The 26,799-nt window shown below is 39.7% G+C and overlaps 2 protein-coding genes across 3 annotated transcripts; one reads left to right on the forward strand and one right to left on the reverse strand.

Moving 5' to 3' along the window:
• The first annotated feature begins 637 nt into the window (after positions 1-637).
• On the forward strand, positions 638-7,965 carry LOC311432242 (uncharacterized protein). Of its 2 annotated transcripts, XM_084510489.1 has the most exons (7): positions 642-785; positions 962-1,117; positions 1,997-2,157; positions 2,839-4,767; positions 5,303-5,428; positions 6,448-6,573; positions 7,703-7,965. In XM_084510489.1, exons 3-7 carry the CDS (start codon positions 2,010-2,012, stop codon positions 7,738-7,740), a joined length of 2,367 nt encoding a protein of 788 aa, XP_084366615.1. In that variant the 5' UTR covers positions 642-785; positions 962-1,117; positions 1,997-2,009; the 3' UTR covers positions 7,741-7,965. The 2 variants fall into 2 exon arrangements, with proteins under 2 accessions (XP_084366616.1, XP_084366615.1); XM_084510490.1 differs by lacking the exon at positions 5,303-5,428 and having other exon boundaries at positions 638-785.
• A 5,127-nt stretch (positions 7,966-13,092) lies between these two features.
• RP9 (RP9 pre-mRNA splicing factor) lies at positions 13,093-20,623 on the reverse strand. Its single transcript, XM_084510491.1, has 6 exons — positions 20,392-20,623; positions 18,616-18,646; positions 17,689-17,818; positions 17,277-17,368; positions 15,785-15,846; positions 13,093-14,670 (listed from the first exon to the last, which is right to left on the reverse strand). The coding sequence occupies exons 1-6, from the start codon at positions 20,583-20,585 to the stop codon at positions 14,442-14,444; spliced, it is 738 nt and encodes a 245-aa protein (XP_084366617.1). The 5' UTR covers positions 20,586-20,623; the 3' UTR covers positions 13,093-14,441.
• Between the last annotated feature and the right edge of the window lie 6,176 nt (positions 20,624-26,799).

Raw genomic sequence — 26,799 nt, forward strand, 5'->3', positions numbered from 1 at the left:
GCCTGCTGACACCTCGCCCAGCTGTGGCGGCCACTCTGCTGCTGCCTCACGCAGAGATGGGGACCCGTGGTCACTGTAGTGCTCCCTCATGAAGAGATGGGGACCTCTGGTGTCTATAGTGTTCCCTCATGCAAGGATGGAGACCTGTGGCCACTGCCACAGTGGCCACATGCAGGGACTTCCCTCATGCACAGATGGGGACCTGCACGGCTGCCCTTCTGATCCCCATCTCCTGTAAGGCCAGGACAGGGTCAAATTATAATGACACGTTTAATAAAGTGCTATTATACACAGTGCAGTACGCTCTATATGGCAATAAATGCTTCCCACTTATTGCCGTATTGCACAGAAATAATGTTGTATTTGTCAGTCTACTCGGCTGCGCTGGGAGGGCAGATCGCTACTCCCTTAGTCAGCTCTCAGCAGCTGACAAACCTTGCAAACAAATGTAAACTTTTTCATGTGTTTTCTGACTTTTTCCCCACGAAACCCTCTTTAACAGTAGTTCTTAAGGAGATCAGTAATACACTTTTAACACCTCTATTTTTTCCTCTTGTAACATTATAAAGGGGATATATGAGAGTGACTTTGGGTTGTAATGTAAACACCCGAAAGATGAGACTGCTGGCTCTCTTCACACAAGATAAGGTTCTTACTGCGCTTCCTATCTTCGTGTTTTGGTTCTCCCTCCCACGTATCGCTGGGAAAGGGCCCCCACATCTCAGTTAAATGAGCTGCAGGTGGAAGAAGGAGTGGACAAGCGGCAGCTGCCTCCCATAAAGATGGTGAGTGGAGCAGGGTGAGGAGCTTCTTGCTGGGCTGTAAGCAACAGCAGCAGCAGCAGCATGGACCTTAGCTTTGAGGGGCTTTAATGGGGGAGGAATAAATAGTTTAGCTTTTTGTAGTTTTTTTTTTTTCTTATTTCTATTTTTTTTTTCTCTTACATCTTTCTTCCTTAAAGGCCAAAATCATTTGGGGAGCTTTGGCCTAACTGAGAGGAGGCTGTGGGTTTTGGGTGCATGCAAGAGCAGGGCTGGTAGTTCTAAATGGAAACTGGAGAGGGCTCCAGCGTTCCTGAAAGCTTCCTGCAACTCCTTTGGGCCTGAGCTTGGAACAGGTGAGATTTTTTTTTTCTCTTTACCTTCAGAGTATTTAAGTTCTGTGAATACTTCAGTAGGTATCTCTGACTGTGTAGCCACTACAACTGTGCCATCAAACTTCTTATATCTTTGTTTATAAGCTGTGTGTGATTGTGCTTATACTATTTGCATGGGTTGGTGGAGGCTAAACAGTGTATTAATTAACTAAGGAAATACTTAACTATGGGAGCTCTGTTCTGTGAACATCATATGGCTCTGGGTGGGGACTTATGCACAAGGATTTGTTGTTGTTGCCTATCATTTTGCTTATGCATGGGATATGTTAACTACTAGTGTTAAGTGTATTTTAATGTAAAAACCCTAAATAAATTGAGTTCTTACTCTGATCTCAAATACAGTGGTAGCACCTAGAAATGTTCTATTTATAAAGTAAATCTAATTGCATGGAGTCTTCTATTGCTCTGTTCTTATTTATTTGTGTTCTTGAACCCTCTTGCTCAAACCTAATAAACCAAAAGCTAGTGTTTTTTTAACTGGTTGAAAAACTACTAACACGAATGTATGTATGCATGTAAGACCACATCAAAGTTACTGGTCTGGTGGCTTTACATTTTGGTGTGAGATTAACTTGCAGGAGTAATATTGCATATTGTATATAAAAACTTACTTAACAAAGGGTAACTGAAATCTCTGACACTAGCAGTAATGACTTTGGTAGTAATATTTTCTTGTTTTATATTTGGTAGATGGTATTTTTCTTCAGAGAACCTGATTTCACTGGGTTAGAAGTAAGGCTATGAAGAAAAGTGTCTGCTGAATTCTGACATCATAAAAATCATCAAGCCTTTAGAGGTTTTGAAGTGGTTAATCCTGATCACTTTATTTTCTTTTTTTAGGGTTAAAAAAAAAATGAATACTGCTCCTGCTTCAGAAAGTGGATCATGTTCCACAAACCACGCGAGGCCCTTTTTTTATGCACAACCAACAGCACAACAGCCTTTTCCAAATCCATGGTACCTCAGCCATACATATAATCCATACTGCGTACCTGCACTAGGTAAGGCATATGAGAGCTATCTGGCATCATTCAGCTTAATAAATCACTCCTAGATTAGAGGAAAAGAATGTGTGTGTTAACAAGCTGTTTGAGAGTTGAAGTGGAATTATTGTGATGTTTTAGTTGTCAAAGATTTGATTTATGAAGTGTTAGTTAATCATGACTTATGTGTGCAGGGAAGCATCTGTTTCTGGAGAATGGAAGCTATGCAGGATAATATTTATTATCCTGCAGATACAGAGCTCTAGAGTATGTGTAAGAATTAATGTGTATGAGCTCTGTGCACATGTTATATGTATATATAAACTGAAAAAAAGTGTATTAAGTACATTTCACAAATAGTACACTTACATTAATTTTCCATCTAGAGCTGTGTTACCAAAATTGATACTGTAGTACAGTGGATGAAAGAAGTAGGAAAAAATAAATACAGAAAGCTAAGTGGTGCATACTCTAGGGAATAAAATCAAGTTCTGATTTGAAGTGTAGCTGTCCAGATAAGCTGGGTTTCTGTACAAGGTTTGTTGATGGTTAGTGTCTTACTTGTCAACCTGTCTGATCTTGTAGTAGTCCCTGTATATGTGAGCAGCTGTTAACCAAAGAGGAAATGTTAATCAGAATGATTTATTTCAGAAAAAGGGTATTTCTTTACTCTTTTTTTTTTCCATCCCTATTTCCTAGGCTTCCGAAGTGGGCATCCATATTTTCCATTTTATTCTGTGGCACTCCATGAGTACCCTGGATTCCTTGTTCCACAGCATCCAGTGCATGCAAGAATCAACAGAAGGTCTTATTTTAATACTCCCTCACCCTCTCCTATGTTTTATCATGCAACCCGATTTAGACACTACAGTACCCCTGGGAAAAAAACGGAGACAAAAGAAACACAGACTGATCCTAGACAGCCTGAAAACAAGCAAAAAAAGCATCAAGATACCCGCACAGAAACGAAAGGTTGTGATGCAGGAAATATGGCCTGTGTTTCTTCTGGCATAGGTACGGAGACTGAAAGTACTTCAGAGAAGCAAGATTCATCTGGATCTTCCATTGTGGTAGACAGGGAATTTCATAATAGTCCTTCCAGCTCTACACAGTATAGAAATCTTCCTACTGGAAGCTATGCCTTTGAGAAGGAAGAGGTGAGAATAGAATATGGAAATGGCTCTCCAGCTATTCAACTGTGGAAGTCCTTTAAAGAAACTATTCCTTTGTATGATGTGTCAAGTGGTAAACCAGTCCCAGAGAACATAGTGCAGCGTGACTTATTTTCTGTTAGCTCATGTGAAGGGATGATATACGGCCCTCATGAAGGGGAGAAATTGGTGCCAGGAACTTACCTAGATGAGAGAAAAGCTGTTCTCTCTTCAAAACAGGGTGTTGAAACCATGCAAGAAAAAGAGGTCCAAAATAATGAAGTGAAGCTGGATGTGGAGAAGCAGGTGACCACAAGTCAGCGGGCAAAATCTCCTCCAGGCGAAGCCATGGCAGTGCAAATAGCAGAACTGGCAAGATCTGTTAGCCTAGATCAACCAGTGGTAAGACAGGATGTGTTAGTAACTAAGAAATCTAGCTCTAAAAGATCCACAGGCTCGAAAACTTCTCAGGAGGAGCCCAGTCTTACTCAACAAGCAGGACTACTTCCATCTAGTATGGAGGTAATGAGCGACCTGAGTTTTCAGCAGAAGAAACTGAATCTGAGCCACAGTGCAACCAATGAAAGTCAAACTGATAGAAGTGTTTGGTGTGAAGAATCAGTGGAGAAGTATGTTCCCTCTAACAGTTGGCTGGCTTGTCTGGATAATATGGACACAAACTACAACTATGATATGTGTTTGCCACAAAGAAAACGTCAAAGCATACTCAGTCTTTCTTCTGATGACATGTCCTCTAGAGAGGATGGCTCATCCATTGATAATGCCCCGGTGTCTTATTTTGTACCTGACTATGTGCTTCAGAAAAGCACGTATACTTTCCAGAAAAGTACAGAGGGCTTGGAGAAAGAGAAAATTAAAAGTGGGGGGTCCCTCAATGAAGATGAAGTGGTAGGAAGGGAGCAGATGAACAGTTTGGATGGCCAAGATGTCAAAAACTCAACTATGAAGATTAAAGAGCTTTCTGGTATAGGTAAAAGGCTGGGAGCCCTTCCTAGATCTTCTAGTTGGAAAAAAATCTGTTCTCTTGAGAAAAAAGCTGCTAAGAGTTTATCAGAAGTGGAGGACTCAGAATACTCTGTGCAGGGAGAAGAGGAAGATGAAGAGGATGAGGATGATGATGAGGATGATGACATGGATGAAATAGAATATTTCTTTCAAGAAGCTGCTCCGTATGGAATCTTGACGGCGAGTAAAGGAAACCTCTACCGACAAGTTGGCCAGAGGGTGCTTTGGAAACCACCTAAAAACGCTATTCCAGCTCACTTAATTGGCTGGCCTGCTCAGGAGAAAATAAAAAGTAGGAGCAGGCTTGGTGAAAACATTGGTGTAGTTTACAAGCCAAAGGAGAAACAAGATGAAGCTGTATATAGTGACTACGGGCATCATGGAAGAAAGAGGCCAATGGCAAGAAGAGAAGGGCTTGAACATAAGCAAACGCTACATAAAGTGTTAGGAGGTAAGCTAGTTGCTGAGGAAAAGGTGCTTGTAAATTGCAAGTGTAAAGAACACAATTGTGACTGCAAACTGTATCTTGAACCAGTAAGAAAACCAGAGAATGTTACAGCTTCAGGTTTGGCTTAGCCAGAGATTTCAGGATTATTTTTGAGGCAAAAGAGGGATTTGCTGTAGTTTTCTGCTGTTTGAAGATACAAAATCATAATGTGATCAGTAGAGAATTCATTAGTAACCTCTCTTGATTTAGTCTAATATATTTTTCTTTCTGACTTCAGTGGTGACTTGCTTATTTGGAAAGCTTAAGGTCACTTTAACAATGCTTGTTTACTGCTGCTTTAACTAAATCTTTAGATTCTGTAAAAAGCATCCTGTAATTCTTGTGGTCTTCAGAAAGTTATATTTCTATTTCTCAGCCACTGAATCTAATTTTGAGAGTCTAGCTTTGCATTCTGGCCAATCCTTTGCCTTGTGGATCAGAGTATATTGTTAGCATGTGCAAAGCTCTGTACTGACATTACATCAACTTTTTCTATTAGGAAGACTGTTAAGGGAAAGCATGGTGATACCACCTGAAGAATTTTGGATTAGAAGCGGTGCTAAACCCAAAGTTATTGGCCGAATACATGGTAGTCTCTCACCCCAAGCCATGAGTAAAGAACAAGGTACACCTTATTTTATGGATGTTTGTTTTAAGGAATATTCAAAAGGATATAATATGAAACACTGTAAAGTTGCTGTTTTGGTGAGACTTGAAGATAAAACCAGTTCTCATTTTTCTGATACTGAAGAAATGGCCTGTCAATCCAGTACATCTCAGGTTCCATATCCTTCTCAAACTCATACATGGGAAAGGGTGCAGTATAGCAACCTTTTTTTTTTTTTTCAAGGCACTGTGGGAAATCATTAAATGTTATGATGTGGCCAGGTGAAGTCCTTATTTATGGGAAGCTTCTGCTCCTGTAAACCACAGTATTAATTCTTCACCTTGATAATGCTTTTCTCAAGTTCATGCTCAGCAGTAACTCCTAATCTTGGTGAGTAACACATATAGAGGAAGTCATGTGTGATAGCTATGTTGGTTAATCTTCAGGAAAAAGTAGTATTGAGCAATAATTGTTCTGCTACCTCTAAAGGAAGTGTAAGTGCAAACTATCTGGTGTGGTTCAGGAAAAGATGAACAGGTCAAAGTTACTATAACAAAGAAAAAGCTATACTTCTGATGTTCCTCTCCTCCAGTTGAATGTTTTCCTTTGCAATTAAGGTCTATGTAGAGCTTCTAGAAACTCAGCTCTTCAAGGGTAGTTCTTAGAGTTGTTCCAACAGCACTTACACTAGAAATTACGTAAGAGTATTACTACTCTTAAGTTTGTTGTGATTCCTTAAGTTGAATTAAAGCAGAATTAGCAATCTCTCACTGGGCTCTTCTCTGGCATATTAATACCTATCCAAATTGTTACCCAAAAAATAATGTTCTGAATCATGGTTAGTGATTAAATATTTCAGACATACAAGATTTGTTGCTTGACAGATGTCACTTTTATCTGCCAATGAAATGGGGAACAGACTAGTGTGTACAGGGAGGGGGGGGAAGAGGAGCCCTAGTGACTGGTGGGGAAAGCTGAGGTTAAATGTGCTTTAACGTGACTTAGCAAGATACAACTGGTGTTGTTTCTCTATATAGAGTGCCTGCCTATGGTTAAACCCAAGAAGAAAAGAATAGGCAAGCCCCCATTAAAACGCAAAGACACAAGATATGAGATGGAAGAAGTGGAAGTGTGGGAGATTCCTAAAAGCAGTGTACGCAAAGGTTGGTATATGGCTACAAGCTCCAAAAATGAATCTTGCAAGCATTTGGTCATTACTTAGTGGTTGGTTTGTGAACTGGGAGGATATTGGATTATTTGTGAAATAATAACTATGTTCAACAGTTGCTTTTAATATTGCATACATGACATCAGCTCAGCTATGAATACTATTTTAACACTGACCAGGCTGGGTTCCTTAATCCTAAGGAAAAAGGAATGCTACTTTGGTCTAGTTGCTTTTCCAAGTGTTTTACTATTTTTAACTATTGGGTCCTGTATCACTTCTTGCAGTATATCCTTTTCTCAAGCTACAGGCCTGTCTCAGCCAAAATATGCAACTAGATGCAACACAAATGCATCTAGATGATTCTTAAGAACTTAAGTTTAAGTAGGAACTTGTTGCTATTTTGGAGGAAGATGAGGAAAAATAATGGAAGGGTGAATCATGTTAAAACGTTTGATAACAAATAAGCTCTTGTGCATTTGTGGGAGTATCCAGAAACATAAATTGAAATGGATCAGTACATACAGGAAGCTACCTATAGGATCAGATTCTCTTCTGGGAAAGAACAATTTGGTGTAGTAAAACTACCTTGAATATTCAGTGGGGGAATACATTAATTAAAGACCCTGTTTTCTCAAAGTAAACGCAATATTAAACATGATTACAATTCATGATATTTGCGGTGTCAGTAAGCTTCACTGAAGTGTCCTGTTATTCAAAATTGGTGTCAGTTCTGAAGTCTGTGTGCTTAAACATCAATGTTTAACCTTTAGTTGTTGATACTTTTTGGAAAGAGCACTTAAACTTTGTAGTCCCAAATTAGCTCTTACGTATGTCCCAGCAATAGTTGGTGCTTCTTGGATGTCTTCAACTTATGCCACAGTCAACTTATGACTGTGTTCTTATAAGCTTGATGTGAGACACTTATCTGTTATACTGGAGTATTTTGCAGTTCAGCATCATTTTTGCAGAATATACCCTTGCTGGGAATTTGAGTATATGGTTTTAACCTTAATCTCAATCAGCAATGTCTTCTGCAATAAGAAAAGAAAAAGAAAACCTTCCTTTTGAAGTAAATTGACCTATGTTACTTAGTATGTGTTGCTTAATTCTTTTCTTCTCTTTAGGGCGTGGAACAAGAAGGTCCCTCTATAAGAGAAAATAACCCCAAATACTGGGGCAGAAGGGGAAGCAAATGTATTGGAGGTTTGCATAAACATAACTCATAACTCTATTGTATATTTTGTAAGTTGCTGTGCACTCTTGAAGGGTAAGAACTGCCATACATCTTACAGTGCTGCTATTAAAATGGAATGAAGTATTTAACACTAAACTGTCACCTTTTGTAACTAACATCCACTGTTTAAATAATAAATTTAATAGAAGTGCATTTTGAGGCTTGTATTCCATCTATACATGGAAACAAAACCTTTTGATAGGGATATGTGCATGTCAGTTATTGCTGCCCTGTTAAGCTTTGTAGGATTGTCATCTCATCGCATAGTCAGTTTGCCTGTATGATGTGGAAATAGCTGCAAGACTCACTTCCATCACCTGGATTTTTGGCTGGATTTCTTTTTGGAAGTGTAAAGAATGTAGTTAAAGCTATACCAAGTCAAGCACTGACTTGATCCTCAGATCTTACTCTTTAAAGGTATGATTGGAGGACTAAAACTAAAGCACTGAGCTGATGTGATGCTTCCCCCTGCTTCTCTTCTTTTTCTGTGGATCTCTGTGGAGACCCTTATGAGCTCCCTGTGGAGGCCCTGACCTGGAGAGATGGACTTCAGAGGTGAAACAGGAGTCATTCCTAACAAGTCAAGGAATAGGGCACACCATTGTGATTTAAAAAAAATAAAAATAAAAAAGGCACCTTACTACACAAATGTCTCTATAGAACCAAAATAATGAAACTAGGTCTCTTGTCGACCTATCTGTTCATAACCAAAATAGGCTGATCATAGCACAAAAACACCGGGGCTTCTTTCACAGCTATGAAAGTTAGTAGCACCATGTGAAAAGAAACATGACTGCCATTTTTGTAAAATTACCAAATGATAATTACTAGTAAATGGAATTACCAGTGACATTGTGAGTAAAGAAGATGAGAAAAATGTATGAACAAGGGGGAAAGGGGAGGAGAGAATGGGTGAATAAGACTTGCCTTTTGCTTTTTCTCCCCATGCTCTTACTTGATTTGTGCCTTAAAATTACCTGCAGAGATGAAGTAGTGTCTCCTGTGATGACATTCAAGTTCTGTGCATGCCTGTTACCAGTCTGATCTGTACAAGGTGACACTGGTTCACCCCGGTGAGGAGTACTGATGTGTCCCTCTCCTACTCAATTGACCCTTGATTGTTTCTAGTAGTACCTGTAGGAACGTATTAAAGAGCTACTGTAATTATAACCTTTACCTCAAGCTATTACTGAAAGGATCTGTATTAGCACTGTAGTTTTTTTCTCTGCCTTAAGTATTGTAAGAAAATAAGGAATACAAACTCATATTTAGCTCTTACAGTGCCCATAAAGTCTATTTGTATCAATGTCAAAGAGTAAATGGAGGGACAGAATTTCTTCAGGCAAGGAGCTTTTTAATACTACTCCTGCTCTGAAAAATGTAGGACTTCTCTTAGATACCTAACAGAGGAATCTACAGCTCTTGGAGAGGATACATTATTCTGGTGGGAGGAGTGAGGAATAGCCTCCAAGTGAAAGGCTAAGTGACAACATAGGAGTAATCCTCAGCTGTAGCTGAGAACTTTTAGGTAAGGCCTGACACTTGTCCCTGAACTTGAGCCCACCTTTGGGGTTGAATACTAAGTTACTTCTGCTGACAGACTTAACTCTTCTTTTTGCCTGGTAGTAAAATACTCATGACCTGACAGGTAGAAGGCATTCTTTTCACCTGGAGTATTGTGTCCAGTTCTGGGCTCCCCGGTACAAAAAAAGACAGGGATCTCCTGGAAAGAATCCAGCAGAGGGCCACAAAGATGATACAGGGCCTGGAGCATCTCGCCTATGAAGAAAGGCTGAGAGACCTGGGTCTGTTCAGCCTGGAGAAAAGAGGACTGAGAGGGGATCTTATCAATGTGTATAAATACCTGAGGTGTGGGAGACAGAGAGATCTGGCCAACCTCTTTTCAGTAGTTTGTGGGGACAGGACAAGAGGCAATGGCCACAAGATGGAGCATAGGAAGTTCCACACTAACATGCAAAAGAACTTCATGGTGAGGGTGACAGAGCACTGAACAGGCTGCCCAGGGAGGTTGTGGAGTCTCCTTCTCTGGAGGTATTTAAGGCCCATCTGGATGCCTACCTGTGCAGCCTGCTCTCAGGAACCTGTGTTGGCAGGGGGGCTGGACCTGATGATCTTTCGAGGTCCCTTCCAATCCCTTCAATTCTGTGAGTCTTTTTTTGGAGTGGCTAATATTTCAGAAGCACTCCAAAAAGTTATGCTAGTCCATCCTTTCACAGGTCTTGCACCAGTCAGTGTGTTTTCTACCCAGGTATAAGCAGCAGTTTAGGGCTGGGTGATGCTAGATCCCAGAAAGATGTGAGGGATTAGCAGTAGGGAAAGTTTAGAGCAGTTTGATCTGAAAGTGCTATTAGTTTTTCTGAAGCTTGGTGTGCTCTACTCTGCCAGTACTAGTACTTCGGCCTTAAAACTGTATCTCCTGCTTGACCTTTTATTCACTCAGCAGACTGCAGACTGCATCTGAAGTCAGCTGGCTTATGGCTATTTAATATTCCAGTGGGTAAGATGGCCATGATTTAGAAAGGTTGCAAACTATGAACTGTACTTTAAAAGGCTGGCAATTAAAGTCCAGGCTCTTCTAGTTCAGCCAAGTGACTATCCTGTGATGTGAGATTTCACTTTTGGTTATAGTTGCACATACGTGTCAGTTTTTTTTTTCTTGTTCCCTATGAAGTTGGATTGCCCAGTGATGAGTAACTGCAGTGCTGGCAGTATCATATTGCCTTTAAAGTTTTCAAATGTGTTCTGCAACATCTGCTGTAGGAACAGATAAAGAATCTATTTACTTCTTGGCAAAGCAGTGACAAACAGTAGGGGCCTCTGAAACTGCCGTACTGTTTTGTTGGACAGACTGACTGTGACTCAGAATTTCTAAATCATTATTTGCAGCTACCTAGAACTTCTGTTGCAAAGTGGGTGGATTGTAACGCTCAGGTGGTGCCCATGGTTATGTTAGCTTATCAGACTTCAATTCTGTATTTTAATTTTAGACTTGGTAGCATGTGTGGCATAAAGCATTCCTTCTTAGTGTCCTGTCTTCTGCCTTATGTTCAAGAAGATTAATTACAGGTCTCTCTACTAAAACAAAACAATGTAAGACTGGCAAGAACTAATGGCAAAAATAGTCATTGCATGCTAACTGTAAGCATACCAAGGAAAAACAAATTACTGTTTTTAAAAAAACAGACAAAACAAACATAAGTCCTCAGATTCCCTGAATGACTCAGTGTCATTGGCCATCTCAGTTGAGACTATAAAACCTAAGTTATTTCGTGGCCAAAAAAAACCCCACATGTATATTCTTGAAGTTCATTCTGAAATTAAGAATTTGGAGTATTAAGATAATCAGACCTAGATGCTGGAAATAGTCGGTTGCAACTGTATTGCCAGCAAGGTATGTTGTAGCTGCACTTCACCTTTGTTTAGATTCATGGGATTATAGTTATGCTACTGTTACCACTGAAACTTCAGCATAAACTTCAACTAGAAACATATTTCTACAAAGAAAGCAATCACCAGGAGCTTTCACTCTTTGAACAAACTAAATAGTTGAGTGGTTAAGATTTAAAACATAAGTCTAATCAGTCTTTCAAGAGTATAGCTTTCTATTCTGCTTTCTGGGAATGCTTCTGCATAGAATCACTTTCCATTAATAAAAATGGGTGTTGGAATCTCTCTAGCCTACATATTTCTTAAAGACCTGGAGTCTCTTACATGCTAGCTTTGGCACAGCTTAAAATGTTAAGTGGTTAAATGAATCATGTTTCTCAGTATTCTCATTGGGGTTGCTAGTCACTGCTATTAGAAAGCTTACAGTATTGAGACTGTGCTAACTTTTTAACTTTGAAACTGCCTCTACTTTTATGAGTTTGAGTAGAGACCTACTAAAATTCTTAGGTATGGGATATTCCAGATCTTCAAAACTGAGAATGATGTGGGGGAAAATGAACAGGAATCAGTTATTCACATATTCTTCAGTATAAGAACTAGAGGGCATGAAATGAAACTAGTAGGGAACAGCTCAAAAGCAAGTAACGTTTCTTTGTGAATTAATACTTAACCTGCATAACTAATCTGTAGAGGTTTCTTGCTGAAGGAAACAGTTTTAACAAGTGTCTGGATGTAAAAGAAACTAGGCTACTAAATAAAATATAGTTTATGATTGAAAGTACCCATGCTACAAGCAATAGAGGCTTTTTTTGTGTGTGTGAAATAAATACCAGTCCTGTTTGCCCTGCTATGTTGCTTAAGCATCTGCTATTGACCATGAGTGGAGGAAGATACTAGGTTAAACAGATGCTAAGTCTGCAGAACACTGATTTGGTATCTCAGACCTTTAAATTGCACTTAATATGTGCTAAAGAAGGGTTGTCTTGCATTATTTTTCTTGATTGTTCAAATAGATTGTTCAAATACCTAGTAGGTAAAATCCTGTTGAACAGACCAAGGTGAGAGACCCCTTTAGCCTGTCATCCCTCTGCTTGGGAATGGAAGCTGAATTAGTTTAATTGAACTAGGTTTTAGAAGCATCTTAGATGACAAAAGCTAATGTAACTGAAGAGACTTTTATGTTACTCTGCTCTATTCAAACGTGAGTGAGGATTCTCTAGAACGCATCAGAGTAAGCCTTTACACAGTGCAGCCTCCAGCATCTGTCCAGCAATTACCAGTGCTATAAATGTATGGATTTCCTTAGCATCACATGTAGGTCTGTGCATGCTATTTCAGCTGTTCAGTTTTCTTTCTGGTTAAGGAACCAGGAGCTTTCAATTAATTCTCTGTATCAGCATAATCATTAACTAGCAGGAGTCATCAGTATATCACACTGGAGAGATGTAGTAAATAATACTAGAGGATAAAAGAACTCCAAAACATTTGAGCTCTGGGAATAAGAAACTATTAAGTAGTTTCACCAAAAGCTACTGTTCTTCATAAGGTCACTAGGAGATAGTGATATTTAAGTTGCACACCATTCAACTGCTTTATCAATGAACAGGTTTTTGCCCTTTTTTTGGCTTATTGAAAATGTGGAGTCTCAAATGTGATGAGGTAAAGAATCTTTTTTTTCTAAATAGGCATTGTCTACCGTGTTTTATTCCAGAGCAAAATGACTCAAAAAAAAAAAAAAAAGACATTTCAACTAAGTGACTTAGAAATGTAGAATCAAAAAAAAAAAAAAAAAATTTAATGTATGCTTTCCCTGTCTTCCAAAGCACTCAGGGGGAAACAACTTAAAATGCATTTGTGTCTCTGGTTCCTTGATTTCACCGTCAATGGCTACTGATGTTAGAGCTTTATTATGCTTTGCTTAATATAATAACAAGCACAGAGACTAAGTGCTGAATGAGATCAAATATGACCTAGTCCTTTCAAAGCAAATCTGTTTTTTTTCCCTTTTGGAAAGCACCAATAAACCTCTAGGTCCTCAAGTCACAGCTTTGCACTGCTATACCTTTATCTGTTGATCTTTCAAAAAGATGCTTACTCTAAAGCAGTGTATTGACATCTCTATCTTTCCAGTTAAGTTTGCCTTGGAGCATTAGTGACCTTGTAGACTGGCCAAGGTTGTTGTTTTTTTTAAAGTAGAGTACATATCTTTCCCTTCTTCCTGCTTACGTGTTCTTTGCTGCTGTTCTGCAACTTACAAGCATGTATTTGAAAACCATACTGAAACCCTTAGACATTTATGTTCTTGTGGGATGATTCACAAAATACTATGTGAAATAATTCTAGTAAATATACAAAATAAGTTGGAATTTACTTCCCCAGGCCTTTTTAAAAGGAAAAAAATCAAATGTATCAAAACAACTGATACTAAAATGTATGTAGAAATGTATCTTTTTCATTTCCAACATGAACCACCCCTTTTTTAAATAACTAAACTTATCTCTTTATAATAAAATTGAACATCTAATATCATTACACCTGGCTCCTAATACTCTGGTTTGGGGAACACTTCAGGTATTATAGAACTGTACCTATTATTGTTGATCACACTGAGATTTTGCTACAAAAAAAAATCAATTCTTGCTGATACTGTGATTTTGTCTTAAATTCCCGTGATGAACTCTTCCCCTTCAGCAGTGTTCTTTATTTCCCCCAGCTGCCAGTGCTAGGGTAAGTAAACTTCAGTGCACAGGCAGTATGCAGGAAAAAATACCACATAACATGGTAAGGACTGTAAGGGAACTGGCAGATCTGCGTATGGTGCAAACTGCAGTCCCCTTGCACTGAAGCTTTGTATGTAATTAACTGATAGTATGGTAAATACTTCAATAGGTAATCTGCTGAATTCTGCCTTGGTAGTTATGGCTTTCTGTGGGCAGTTACAGAGCAATGCAGAGGCCTAATCTGACCCCATTGGATGGCCCTTAGCTCGGGTTTTAGGGTTTAAAGATACGAATGGTTGAGTATAGTTTAATGCAGCACTCTCTTTCCTGGCTGCAGCACTCCAGAGGGGTAGGAAAGAAGAGCCGGGTAGGCTGCTATATGTCTCCATCTGTATGATCTCAGTTTATTAAAGCCCGTTCTGGTGGTTTCTTCCTCGTTCTTTGGATCGTTCCTTGCAGTTCACAAGTAAGGGTCCTTGAGCATGTAGCAGGTGACTACTGTCAGTCAGCTTCTAACTTCTCATTAGATTTAGATGACTTATGCTTTCTCTTTTTCTTCTTCTTCTTTTCTTTTTTTTTCTTTTCTTTCTTTCTCTTTCTTTTCTTGTGTTTATCTCTACATTCTGAGGAAGTGGAGCTGCTACTATCTTCGTCATCCTCATCACTGTCGTCACTGCTGTCATTATCCTCTGAGGTGGAGTCTTCCAAGAGCTGTTTCAGTTGCTGTATCCTGAGTTTAAAAAATGTGAATGAGAATACTTTCTAGCTCTCTCAGTAATTTATGCTAGCTTTCATCTGATCTGTTTTCTTCCTAGCTTGAGAAATGGAAACTTCATGCAAAGGATTGGGGAATGCTTCCTATTCTGCTGAATTACAACTCCCATTACAATTTTCATACTGATAACAACCCCTTCTGAGACAAGCATCTGTTTTGTTCTGAAGGACTTCCCATCCCCTAGATTATCGCACACAAGCGTATTGGCTAATTTGTAATTTATGTTTTCAAAACAGAGGTAAAAGCAATTGCCAGACCACCAATGGAAGTTCTATTACACAGGTGCACATGGGGATTACAATATTATGAAAAGAATTGCCCTGCTGATATAGAGATGATGTCAGTGAAGCTGAGTAGATTTTATTTCAGACTTAGAGGTGTCTTTGACAGGCACTCTTCTTGTGAGCTTTCATGGATCCCTGGCAAATGGGGAGAGACTACTTGCTTATTCTAGTGTTTTCAACATCCTTGTCAAGATTTTGCTTTAAAAAACAACAAAAAAAAAAAAAAACAACAAAAAAAGTGCAACATACCTGTACTAGCAGTACTAATCTACTCACTACCTACAGTTCAATAATCTCACTGATACAGTTCAAATAAGAAAGCATGAAAGTCTCCTGATTTATACATTGAATAATGACTTCACATAAAGAACAGTATCAGGTGCCTAGACCTAGCTTTCTAAAATCCATCCCTTCATGTCTACTGAAAGCATTTTGATACAAAAGCACCTCAGTGAAGCCAGTGCAAAAAATGACTTTTTTATTAGACCTAAAACCGAATGAGACCCAGGGACCCAAATATTATGGCATCAATGAATGACTCTCCTTTAAATTTTTGTTTTGGAACAGATGCATAAATTAATAGAATTAAAGAGGTAGAAAGTACACTGAGTGATTACTGAGAAAGTAGAAATGCATTAATCTCAGTTTACAGAAAGAAACCGCCATCAAAAGTGTTCTGAGTTGGTAAGGGTAACATTAAAGTTTCAACTACAAACTCTAAATTGCTATCATGTTATCAAGATTAAAAACAGACTGAAAATGCATTTTACTACAGAGACACATACCTCATTTCTTTTTCATGACGTTTAGTTTCCCTTATTATATCATACATGGGATCTTCATGTGCCTTTAAAATGGAAAACAAAACCCAGTGTTAGTAAAGCAAATGATATATCACTGACTTTTTTAAAAGAGAAAACAAAAGCCACTGTGTTATCAAAACGATTAAATACACTTAATGAGCTCTTAATTCACAAGTATACTATCAGACTTTGAATATCATTCATCTGGACTGATTTTTTATTTTATCTGGTTACATCACTGGAGTGGGCTCTCCTTAGGTATATTACCTCTGTCCCTTTCCAGTCACAGTTAACTAAGAGCTCCCCACACACATACTACAGCAGTAGCTAGACATAGAAGGAATGTTGAGGTTTAAAATACTAAGATTTGTGCCCTTGCACATTTTAAAAACCTGGATACAAACACACAGGAATACAGGAACAAGAATAATAAGACAAATGGATAACGAAGTTGGAGCTGTCCTTGCATGCTATGCATTAATGTTATTGCTTCTTAAATCAGTTATTTTTAAATTGAATAAGCATTGCAGAAAAAGATAGTTGGGAAGGAAGGTAGTAAATAAACTGTGCAGATATTTAAGGCAAATTCATGCCAAGAAAGAATTCAGCAAGAACAAGGTGATCATTTCTGTTGGAAGATTCAGTGCACAAATCAACAGAGAAATGGTATCAGATGCTGACCAAAGGTGGGAATTAAAATTTCAGTAGCAAATGAAAGATGTTGGGAATGCACCATGAGGGGCCTGGACATAAACTAAGAGTTTGATGCAACAGTGAAGCCTAAGAAAAAATTAAGAATTAAGGCAATCTGGTCATGGGTATGGGCTAAAAGTCCCTTTTGCAGTTGTGTTCCTGTTGGACTTAAATGAGTCCAGATTGCATTTTTCAAGGATAGAAAGACCTAAGATACAACGTGATGACAGCCTGAAATATAGTTTAACAATGCAGAGCAACAGAAAAAGTTAAAGAGGTCATACAGAAAGAATCTGCAAAACTGAAATGTAGTCTCGTGTAGCAAGAGACCTGAATTTTAGACAATGGCTGGATTACAGACCTAGACATCAGGTTTCATGATGTGGTTGTTCACAATGAGAGCAGAAGGCTTGAAGCAGCTGTAATGTGGGCAGCTCAAGCTTGACTAAGCATTTTTTGTTACGTTGACATTTTATCACAAAAAATTGTGCTGTTAAAGTTGATTGGATATAATGGTTGAAATAGGTTCTTGAAGATTTCCAATTTAAATATAAATATTATTTTTTTTCCACTTGAATAGCAGATTTTCTGTAAAGTAGCCAAACATCCAACCACATCTATAGCTTTTTCTTTATGAGGAGATTTTCAGCATCTATATTATACTAGAGACAGCGGAAAAGTCCTTAATAGAGCATCATCTGACAGGCTTTTCTTCACTTGCAATATTATCCATCATCAACATAAATAATACAAGCAATAATACTATAGTATATGTACTCACTACTCTAAATTGTTCCAATTTCTGATTGCCTTTAATAAAGAATGGGCATTCTTTATCTCCTGTTCTGTGTCCATAACGCTTACACCTCCAACCTTTAAAAAAAGAAGCAGCAGTGAATTGCATCTGAGCCAGATCAGAGTACAGAAAAAAAAAAAAAAGAAAAAAAAAAACTTATTTATGGAAAATATTTTCAATTTTAGGAAAAAATGAGATACAAAAGTGTTACGTTGATACATTAACTTCCATATAATAGAAAGCTATCACAGCCTTCAAGATACTGGTAGTTTTTATATCAATATGATGCCAATCTACCTGGATCTCGTCATCTGTCCACCAGACATCCTGCCCTCCCCCAGAGTAAAAAGATGGCTATATGAAGGTCCAATGACATCTGGAACATTTTCAGCCTTACACTGCATAACTTTGACTTCTTTTCCCAAAGGCATCCAAAGCCCTTTTGTTGGGGCATGGGCCAGGAATTCTCGTGCGCTTTCATTGCCTGGTACATCAGGGATGCAGTCTTCTGGTTTTGTTTCATTTTCCTGCAGAAAAAGATACAGAAAATAAAATCACTTTTTTTTTTTCCTTTTTTTTTTTTTTTTTAGTTTTATAAGTATCAATACTCCAAGCATACAGGCCTTCATTTAACAGGGAACCTGGTTTCTCTGTAACAAATAAATATGATCCAAAATCCTTAAGTCATCTTCTTTCTCCCTTGCCCTTGACTTTTCTGGTTCAGACACTTTCTTGATATATTACTTCCACTCCTGTCCATTTATTCTAGTAATTTATTTCAATAAATAATAGTAACGAAAAATTATCAGATAAGCTGATATTTCTTCTTCCTCTCCATTATAACAAAGCATAATGAACAGAAACAGCCTTTACAACACAAAGCAGCATTTTTTAGGTTAAAAGCACTAGCTTATGGCTTATATCAATTTGGCAATAGCAATGATCATTATGAAAGTATTTTTACACAAGTATTTTGAGCATAAACAGTGGGGAAGAATGCTGAAAAGATGTCACACAAACTGAAAGTCTGCTTTACCATAAATGATTTCCCTGTGTCTACACTGTTAAATACTACATTAATTTTGTGCGCTAAGAGATCACAAAAGAACTGGTATCAACATACCTGATTCTGGGCATTTCTCTTTGCACCTAGTAAGTCAAAGAGGTTGGCTTGTAACTGAGGAGCTCTCAACTGTCCTCTGGACTTTACTTACTTCTCTCTGTAATTTATATAGGTAACCTAGACACTTAAGATAAATGGCTAAAAGACAGTCTCTGAAAATCCCTTGTAATACTAAAAATGTACTGCAGTATATTTACCTACCTTAATTAGTCCTGGGGGAGGTTTCTCATAGCTGAAAAGCAATATAAATATTTTTACTCTGTAGCTTTGCATAAACAAATAAATTGAGAAAACACTGTATTTCAATAGTATAGAGTCAAAACTTTCACCTCACATTTTCCCTTAAATTTTACATAATCAATAATTGCCAATGGTAGCTGAACATGGATACCTGGGTGCAAGCAGGCTGACAAAGTGCTTCCAAACCCACATGCTTGCCTATAAAGATACGCATCTCTTGTTAACATTCTTCAGATTCATGTTTTGGGGGGAACAGCTATTTTCATCACCCTGCTTTACAAGGAGGTGCAGTACACCCAGTTCAGCTTGAACCACCATAAACACACAATTCTCTCACCTTTCGCTGTAGCACCCTGCTCCAAGATCTCACTGATCCAAATTTCTTTACTCCATCACTGCTGAATCACAGACATACCCAGCTGAAAATGTCAAGTCAGACCGTTCCTCACTTCTAGCTTTGCCACCCATATATAATGTAAAATAACAACTTTGTCATCTTCTGAATATTAAACGTAAGGATGTAATGTTACTGACAGAAGTACCACCTGCAGGATTTCCTGCGGTATTTCTGCAGAAGACAAAATTCACTAAAATCCAAATAGCAAGCAGGTGCTCTGTAGAACACAGTAACAGAGAAAGTGCATGTACATACTTAGGAGCTAAATGCCAAAACAGAATGGGATAATCTTTAACAACTTTTTGAGTGCTGATTAGTTTTAGTTGTCATAACAAACAAATTTTGACTTTCACTTGAGAGAGAAAAAATTACATTCCAGTCAACCTTCTGATCTTTCTATTACATTAAAACCCTTTTCAATAAAACAGCCTAAGTGCTTCATAGCACTGTGGAGTACAGATGGAGTCATCAGGCATCTCTCAAACCGGTTTATCTTTTTTTTTTTATTTGAATCCACTGTAGTGGAAACCAGCTGAACAACTTCTGATTCTATGCTCCAACTCCCAGACTTCTAGGAATCACTTGTAAGAAGAGACCCAGTTTTCCTCAACAAACCAGTATAAAGTCATGAAGCAGCTTTGCAAACGTCACTGCAATGCAAGTGCTACAGTAATACACCAGTAGCCTTGGTGACAGGCACAGAGACAATGGAGACACTGACTGCCCTGCCTGAACTAAAATTTTGGCTAGGCAGGGCAGGCAAACAAATGAAACACAGACCTATTTATGTGCAAAAAGGGCAATGTTTGGGAAAGATATTATGAATATCCCCAGTTAAGATCTACAGACAGGCTGCACACTTCTCCTCCGTTTTGAATCTTTGTGACCTGAGTGGATCCACTGCTGGTGGCGATGGAGTCCTCCTGACATCTCTGACACCTAACACTTGGTAGGAACAAGGCCCTGCGTGTCACCCAGCTAGGCAAGCGGGAGCACCGTGGACCCGACTGCTGTGGAAAGATAACTCCTCATGACCTGCTTTTGTCCCTTGACACTGCTGAGGGCAGGAGGTTTTCGGTATGAAAGCAGGGAAACGCTGGGCTTACAGGGCGCAGTGGCCAACAGCCCCGGGATGTACCCCAAAAGCCCAGTGCTTCGGCGCGGGGGCCGGGGAGGCATATTTACAAGCACATTTACAGCTATTTGCACAAAGACACCAAGCACGGCACCCTCCCTGCGCTGCAAAACGAGCCACAAAACCCCGCCGGGCCGGCTCCCAGCAGAGGCAGCCCGGGCAGGGGAGGGAGCCCGGGGGCGGCCTCCCCTTCCCCGTTGCTTACAAGGACTCCAGGTGCTGGAGCTTCTGGAGCTGCTGCGCCTCCTGCTTCTTCCTTTTCCTCTCATGCCGGCCCTGGCTCCTGCCACCGCCGCTCGCCGCCGGCTCCTGCGGGCTCCTGCGCCGCGCCTGGCTGCCCCTCGCCTCCTCTTCCTCCTCCCCCTCCTCCTCCCGGCCTCTTCTCTCCCTGCGGGACATAGGCGCGGGCGAAAGGCAGCGGAGCGCTGCGAGGCCGCGGCGCCGCCCCGCTCCGTCCCTCTCTCCCTCCCTCCCCACCCTCCACGCTGCGCATTTCGGTTTCACTTCCCCTGCCGGCCGCCGACTTCCTCCGGTGGCAGCCACGGCCCCCGCTCGGCTCCCCCCTGCCCGCCGCCGGGCTGAGGTGGGGCGGCGCGGGATGGTGGCCGCCCGCCCTGCCCGCAGCCTTCGCCTAAACACAGTGTGCTGTGGGGCGTTGCGCCCGCAGAGCACCGCTAGGAGGAAATAAATAATCATAATAATGATAAATAATGGCGCTGTCCTTGTCTACACTCTGAGGGGGGTCAAGGAAAATGGTGACCCAAGGAAAAAGGGTGACCGGGGGGAGATGGTGTCCAGGAGAACATGGCGCCCAGGGGAGATGGCACCAGAGGAAGATGGTGCCCGAAGGAAGATGGTGCCCAGGGGAGATGGCACCAGGTGTAAATGTTGGTTACAGGGCAGGCCATGGGCCCAGGGGGGCCTGTTCGTGGCAGGCACCAATACAGAGAGCTCGCCCTGTTACAAAGCTACCAACGTCTTCTCCATGACCCTTCCAAGAAGATGGAGAGTGGCCTGTCAATAATATTGGCCAGCTCCCTCAACACCTGTGGGTGCATTCCATCAGGGCCCACGGATTTGTGGATGTCAAGTTTGCTTAAATGATCTGTGACTTCATCCTCCTCGACCAAGGGAAAGCCCTCCTTTCTCTGGACTTCTTTTGTCTCCAGGTTCCGAAATTCCTAAGGGCTGGTCTTAGCAGTAAAGACACAAAAAATGCATTCAGCACCTCTGCCTTCTCCATATCCTTTGTCACCAGGACACCTGCTGCATTCAGCAGTGGGCCGACATTTTCCCTAGTCTTCTTTTTTTCTACTGATATACATGTATTTGAAGAAACCCTTCTTGTTGTCCTTGACATCCCTTTGTCGTGTCAAATCCCTTGACATGTCAAATCGCAATCAATCCCTTCAAGCAACAAATGAAGAAGGAGAAATACTTCCTGGCACCAAAATTGTATTTAAAATGTCTGAAAAAACTTCAATGAGACAGTATCAATGTTTCACTCTATTTAGAGAAGTGGCAATAGTTACTAAAAGTTACATACCAGCTGGGCTGATGCCTACTAAACAGAGACTTTATTTTGGCAGCAAACTCAAGTGATACAATAGACGTGTGGGCCCCCTTTCATTCCAATGTTGTTTTGCTAGTTTCAAATGCCTATTACTTCATATTCTCTAACCAACGGAGTAATCAAGCTCTGGAGCAGCTTTCCGGTGCTTTAGGACAGTGACAGAAAAGCAAATTAATTCTATGATGGAGCGTTTCCAGTTTATGAATGGTATTCCAGGGGAGGGATGTGTACAATAGCTAAAGAGAGAGGAGATATCAGGAAACCATACCAGTCTTATTGTCAAATACCCTTGACTGACCTGTTGTAGCTGATGTAAACAGGGCTCTGCCAATTTGGAGGAGTTAGGGGCCTGGCTTAGATGACCATCATAATTTGTCATGGTTTCAATGACTTCAGCCTCAATACAGAAATCGATGCAAATTCAGAGACAAAAGGCATTGTGTGGCAGTCTCAACAGCAGTGGATGGTTGCAAGCAGAGGCAAAAGGACAGGCCACAATATATTGTACTCTTTCTACTGTTAAATTAGCAAGAGCTACGCTGCATTCTTTGCTTCCTGGTGGCTTGTATACCCAGGCTCTAATTTCTGAGAAAATCAGGGTATTTCTGTAATACTCTTTACCACAGTAACTTAATGGGGCAGACAGCAGGTAGCTAGGTACCTAATTCTTCTCAGCCACAGTGATTTAAACTTGTTCTTTCTTTGGTTTGATACAAATAATTTTCTAGTTGATTTCCTCGTCTGTCTTAGAAATGAATTGTATCACAAGTACCCAGCACAAAAGTACCTAGCTGAAAGGTGAGACTTTTTTTCCCACCATTTTAATAGAAGATAATTCAACACCTCACTTGTAGATAAGTCCATCGTTTCTCGTTCCTTCTTTGCTGAGAAAAGCCCTAAATTCCTGTGACTGTTGCAAAGTAACCCAAAGGGCTAATTGCTTTAGTATCAGTCCTTAGAGAGAAGATCAAAACATAATGAATGGTGAAGAAGGAGGGAATAGAAAAAATGAAAAGGTTATTTTCAGTTCTGTTTATTCTGGAGCAAAGACCCTCAATACCTGTATTTTTTTATTTTTTTTTAAGGATTTATATTAGCTTAGGATCTAGTTTCATGTACTTAGCAGGATTTTTCGTTATTTGACTATAGTGCTTCAGACATTTTAAGAAGTTAATCTGGGGGGAAATGTTGTCTTACCATAAAACAGCTGACTGTCATGGCATTCTAATTCCAGCCTCACCAAAACGTCTAACCAGAAACATTTCATGTGCTATTGCAATTTGAACTATCTGAAAGGCCTGTATGTTTCATAATATATACCACAATTTCATTTTCGTTATAAATAACTGAATGTTTCAACTACAAACAACAATACAGGGGCCAAATTAATTAGCATCTATGTCATCCCATAGGCATCACTGTGCCTATGAGAGTGTAACTCTGGTGGAATGTCAGCCAAACCGTTTTTCTCCATTTTTGGCTGACTAGAGCTTTGGGCCTGGATCTGTTTCTGATTATGTGTCAGATATTACGCACAGGAGAGGAATCCAGAACCCGTGTTCAACTCCATGGGAACTTAAGCACCTCATAATGGGATCCAGAACACGCAGCGGCCTGAGCAGAACACAGTCTAAACCCAGTGTGGCTGGCCTGCGGCTGCCTAAAACTAGCTGATAGGAAATGTTCAGCGTAGAGTGTCCCCAGTACCTTGGCTGGTTCTGACCTCAGAACTTCCAATACTGGAAACTGTACTTTTTACTGTAAAATACAAAATCAATGCTATGAGCAAGGGCCAGAGCGCAGTTCCCTCTCAATTAGCACCATTACACTAGATATAGTACCACTACACTAACTGACAATATCATGCTCCAACTTCAGCTGTGAAAAGTGATCCTACACAGCTGAACCTTTGCTGTGGTGCTCACTGCCGTGATCACTACATAAAGGGAGTGAGGGAGCAAATGTCTGAAAGAACATGATGGTCAGAGCTGCGTTTTGTACAGGCAGGTGTGATCCTGTCCATGTTCAGGACTCTGTAAATATTTACAGGGGCAAGACTTTTGGAAAATTGGGCAGAAAAACATCAAAGTTTTGCATACCAACCAAGCGCAGATATGAATTAGGCACTGAATTGTTTGCTTCTGTAAAGACCAGGTTTCTAGGGGTATTCAAAAACAGGCACTTGCAGGAAAGCTTAATAGATAAGCAAGGAAAGGTCTTTGGAAATTAGGGTTGGACAGCAGCTGCGTGTAGTTATATGAACTGAAGTTTTTAGGTTAAAGTCCCTTTATAAGACTACATCCCATTTTAAACACTGAAGTCTTTTTATTGAATCTATTCCAAAGATAGGTAAGAAGATACTTCAAAGGGGAATGAATTAATTCTGTCCTCCAGCCCTCTGGTAGTTGACTGTATGGATGAACTCCCTCCATCTTTCTGTGGAGATACTATTGTATGGATTACCTGGAGTTCGTAGCAGTAATACAAAGTTCCATCAGCACTGTAATTAATGCTCACTGTCTCTTCAAGACACCACTTAGTGAAAACAATCTGATCTTTCTTCAGTATTTTATTTCACTTAAAACTTTAGGGACACAAAGTCACTGGGTAAGTTGCTCTTTTTTTTTTTTTTTTTTTTTTTTTTTTTTTTTTGGTGTGTGTGTGAGTTTATGCCCTTTGTTTTCTGGTCTTTACAAATAAATACAAATAACTGTATATATTCCAAGCCATTTTGTGTTAAGTACCATTGCCATTTTTTCCAAGAGTGAGGCTTTGTTTGATGGGGATATAAGTTTTATACTGATGGAAAGCCCCAAATGTGTCATTTCTGAAGCAGAGTTTCATTTAGTCTTCAATGGAGTTTGCCTCAGTAAGGACTAAGCATGATTGGAAACCGTGTGTGTAGTAGGAACACTCAGATGCTAATGGCACATTGTATAACGGGAGTGGGGAAGGGAAATTTTGGCTGACAATTCTTGGACAGTCTCCCACGTTCTTATAAAATGTACCGTCATTTGTGAGATTGCTGGTGCCCAAGCTGAGTGGGTAGGACTTTGGTTTTGAAAAAAACAGCCAGATGCAAAGAAATCCATAATTCTCTGTTTATCTGTTTCTGACAGATGAGAGGTTAAGTAAGGATTGCTGCAATTTGAACCCATTATTAGAGGGATGATAATTATTCCAGATTGGATGTTTCTCATGTATTAAATCTATATATACTGCTGCTTAGCCCCCAGTGAGTATAGTCTTACTGTCATCAAAATTAGCATGAGTTTTGCTACTGACTTTAGGAGGGGTTGAGGCCAGATTCTTTGCCTGGTATGCCTGGTAGACATGTCTTTTCTTTTCTTACTTTTTTTTTTTTTTTTCCTTTTTCCTCAGTTGCAGGAAATTCCTCCTTCTGAGCTTTGGCAATATTCTAAATCAGTGATCGATTTATAAGAACTTTTCCCTTGCAAAAGCAGATTCCTTTCCTGAATTTTGCTTGCTGAAATTCCATAATATGCTGACTGGTAAAACAGTTCCTGTTTTTATGATGCCCAGTGCATCAAGTAAAGTAGGCAAGTTCAGCTCCAGTGCCAGCATCTGCCCTTGGTATGTCCCCTCTGAGCTGCCAATTTTCCGGTGGAACATTGGTTGAGTCGCCTGAAAAGGCTCCAGTGGTTTTGAATGGGTCACAGAAACTACAGAAATAAAGTGATTAAAAATACAATCTAAAAAGTTTAAGGCAAAGCTTCTTCGTTGAGCTTGTCACCTCTTTTAAAAAGGAAGATGACTTTCTCTTCCTAAAATTGCTGATCAGTTAGTTCCATGTGCAACAGCTGTACTCATTTAAACCCTGGGTGTTTTTTTATTTTTCCCAAAACTATCCAAAGTTCGCAGCTCTTTAAGCTTAAGACACTTGCCATATATCAAGTTACCAGCAGCTTCTTTCTAGGTAAATGAAAAGAAATAAATGGAAAATCACTGTTCTTCACCTTCTTCTCTCCCTGCCCTGTCAAGAAGGTAATGCAGAAAGCCTAGAGTAGCAGGAATGAAGTAGTGAAGCAAGTGTCTCATTGACCCATGACTGCCCCTGAAGAGAAGGGGAATGAGAAAGGAATTCTGGTATTAAAGTGTTGAATTCATGCCAAACACACAAAAATAATATTTTATTTCTTTTCCTGTGGCTTGCTAGTTTTGCAACAAATACTATCCAGAAACACTCACTCATGGTTACCTTTACTTGAAGGTTACTGTCATCTGTAACCATACAGATATAGAAATGAAAGGATAGGTGTATCGTTACAGACACAGAAAACATATTCTTTTCTAGACCAGTCTGCATCTAAGCAGATTTGCGCCTGTCCCATGCTCCTGTATGTCACTTGTGTAGTGTGCAAAAAATTCGATTTAGCATCCTCTAATGGGGCTTTCTCCTGACAGCCTTGTGCTTTTTGCTCATGCTTGAATAAACTCAGAAAGGAGAGGTGTTCTGCCCAGTAATGAAGTAATTTTAGTAATGTACCAGGGATATTGACAAAACAAGTAGATGTTGGCTACAGGTGGTTGTCTGTGTTAATAAAACATTAAAACAAGTTATTTGGAAACAACAGTTACAAAGCTGTGGGGGAAAAAAAAAAAAAAAAAAAGAAAAAGAAAAAGAAAAAGAAAAAGAAAAAGAAAAAGAAAAAGAAAAAGAAAAAGAAAAAGAAAAAGAAAAAGAAAAAGAAAAAGAAAAAGAAAAAGAAAAAGAAAAAGAAAGAAAAAGGCACATTTGGGGCCTCCCTAAATACAAGATAACAGTGGAGGCCTTGGAAAATTCAAGCACAGGACAATAAGAGAGGCCGCAGGACTACAGATGTAAACTGTCAACTACAGGCCACTGAAGGAATGAGGTCTTGCAAGTGGAGTGAATATATTTTGGGAGATAGCGAAGAGAGCAAAGAACATGTCTGCACTGTAGGTAGAGTGTCTAGCAAGTACTAAACTGCGATGTAGCATGGAATTGCAAACCAATGAAGAAGGAATAAGCTAACAGAACTTGTTAGCAGACATACG

Source organism: Aythya ferina, assembly GCF_964211825.1.
Source record: "Aythya ferina genome assembly, chromosome: 2".
NCBI lineage: Eukaryota > Metazoa > Chordata > Aves > Anseriformes > Anatidae > Aythya > Aythya ferina.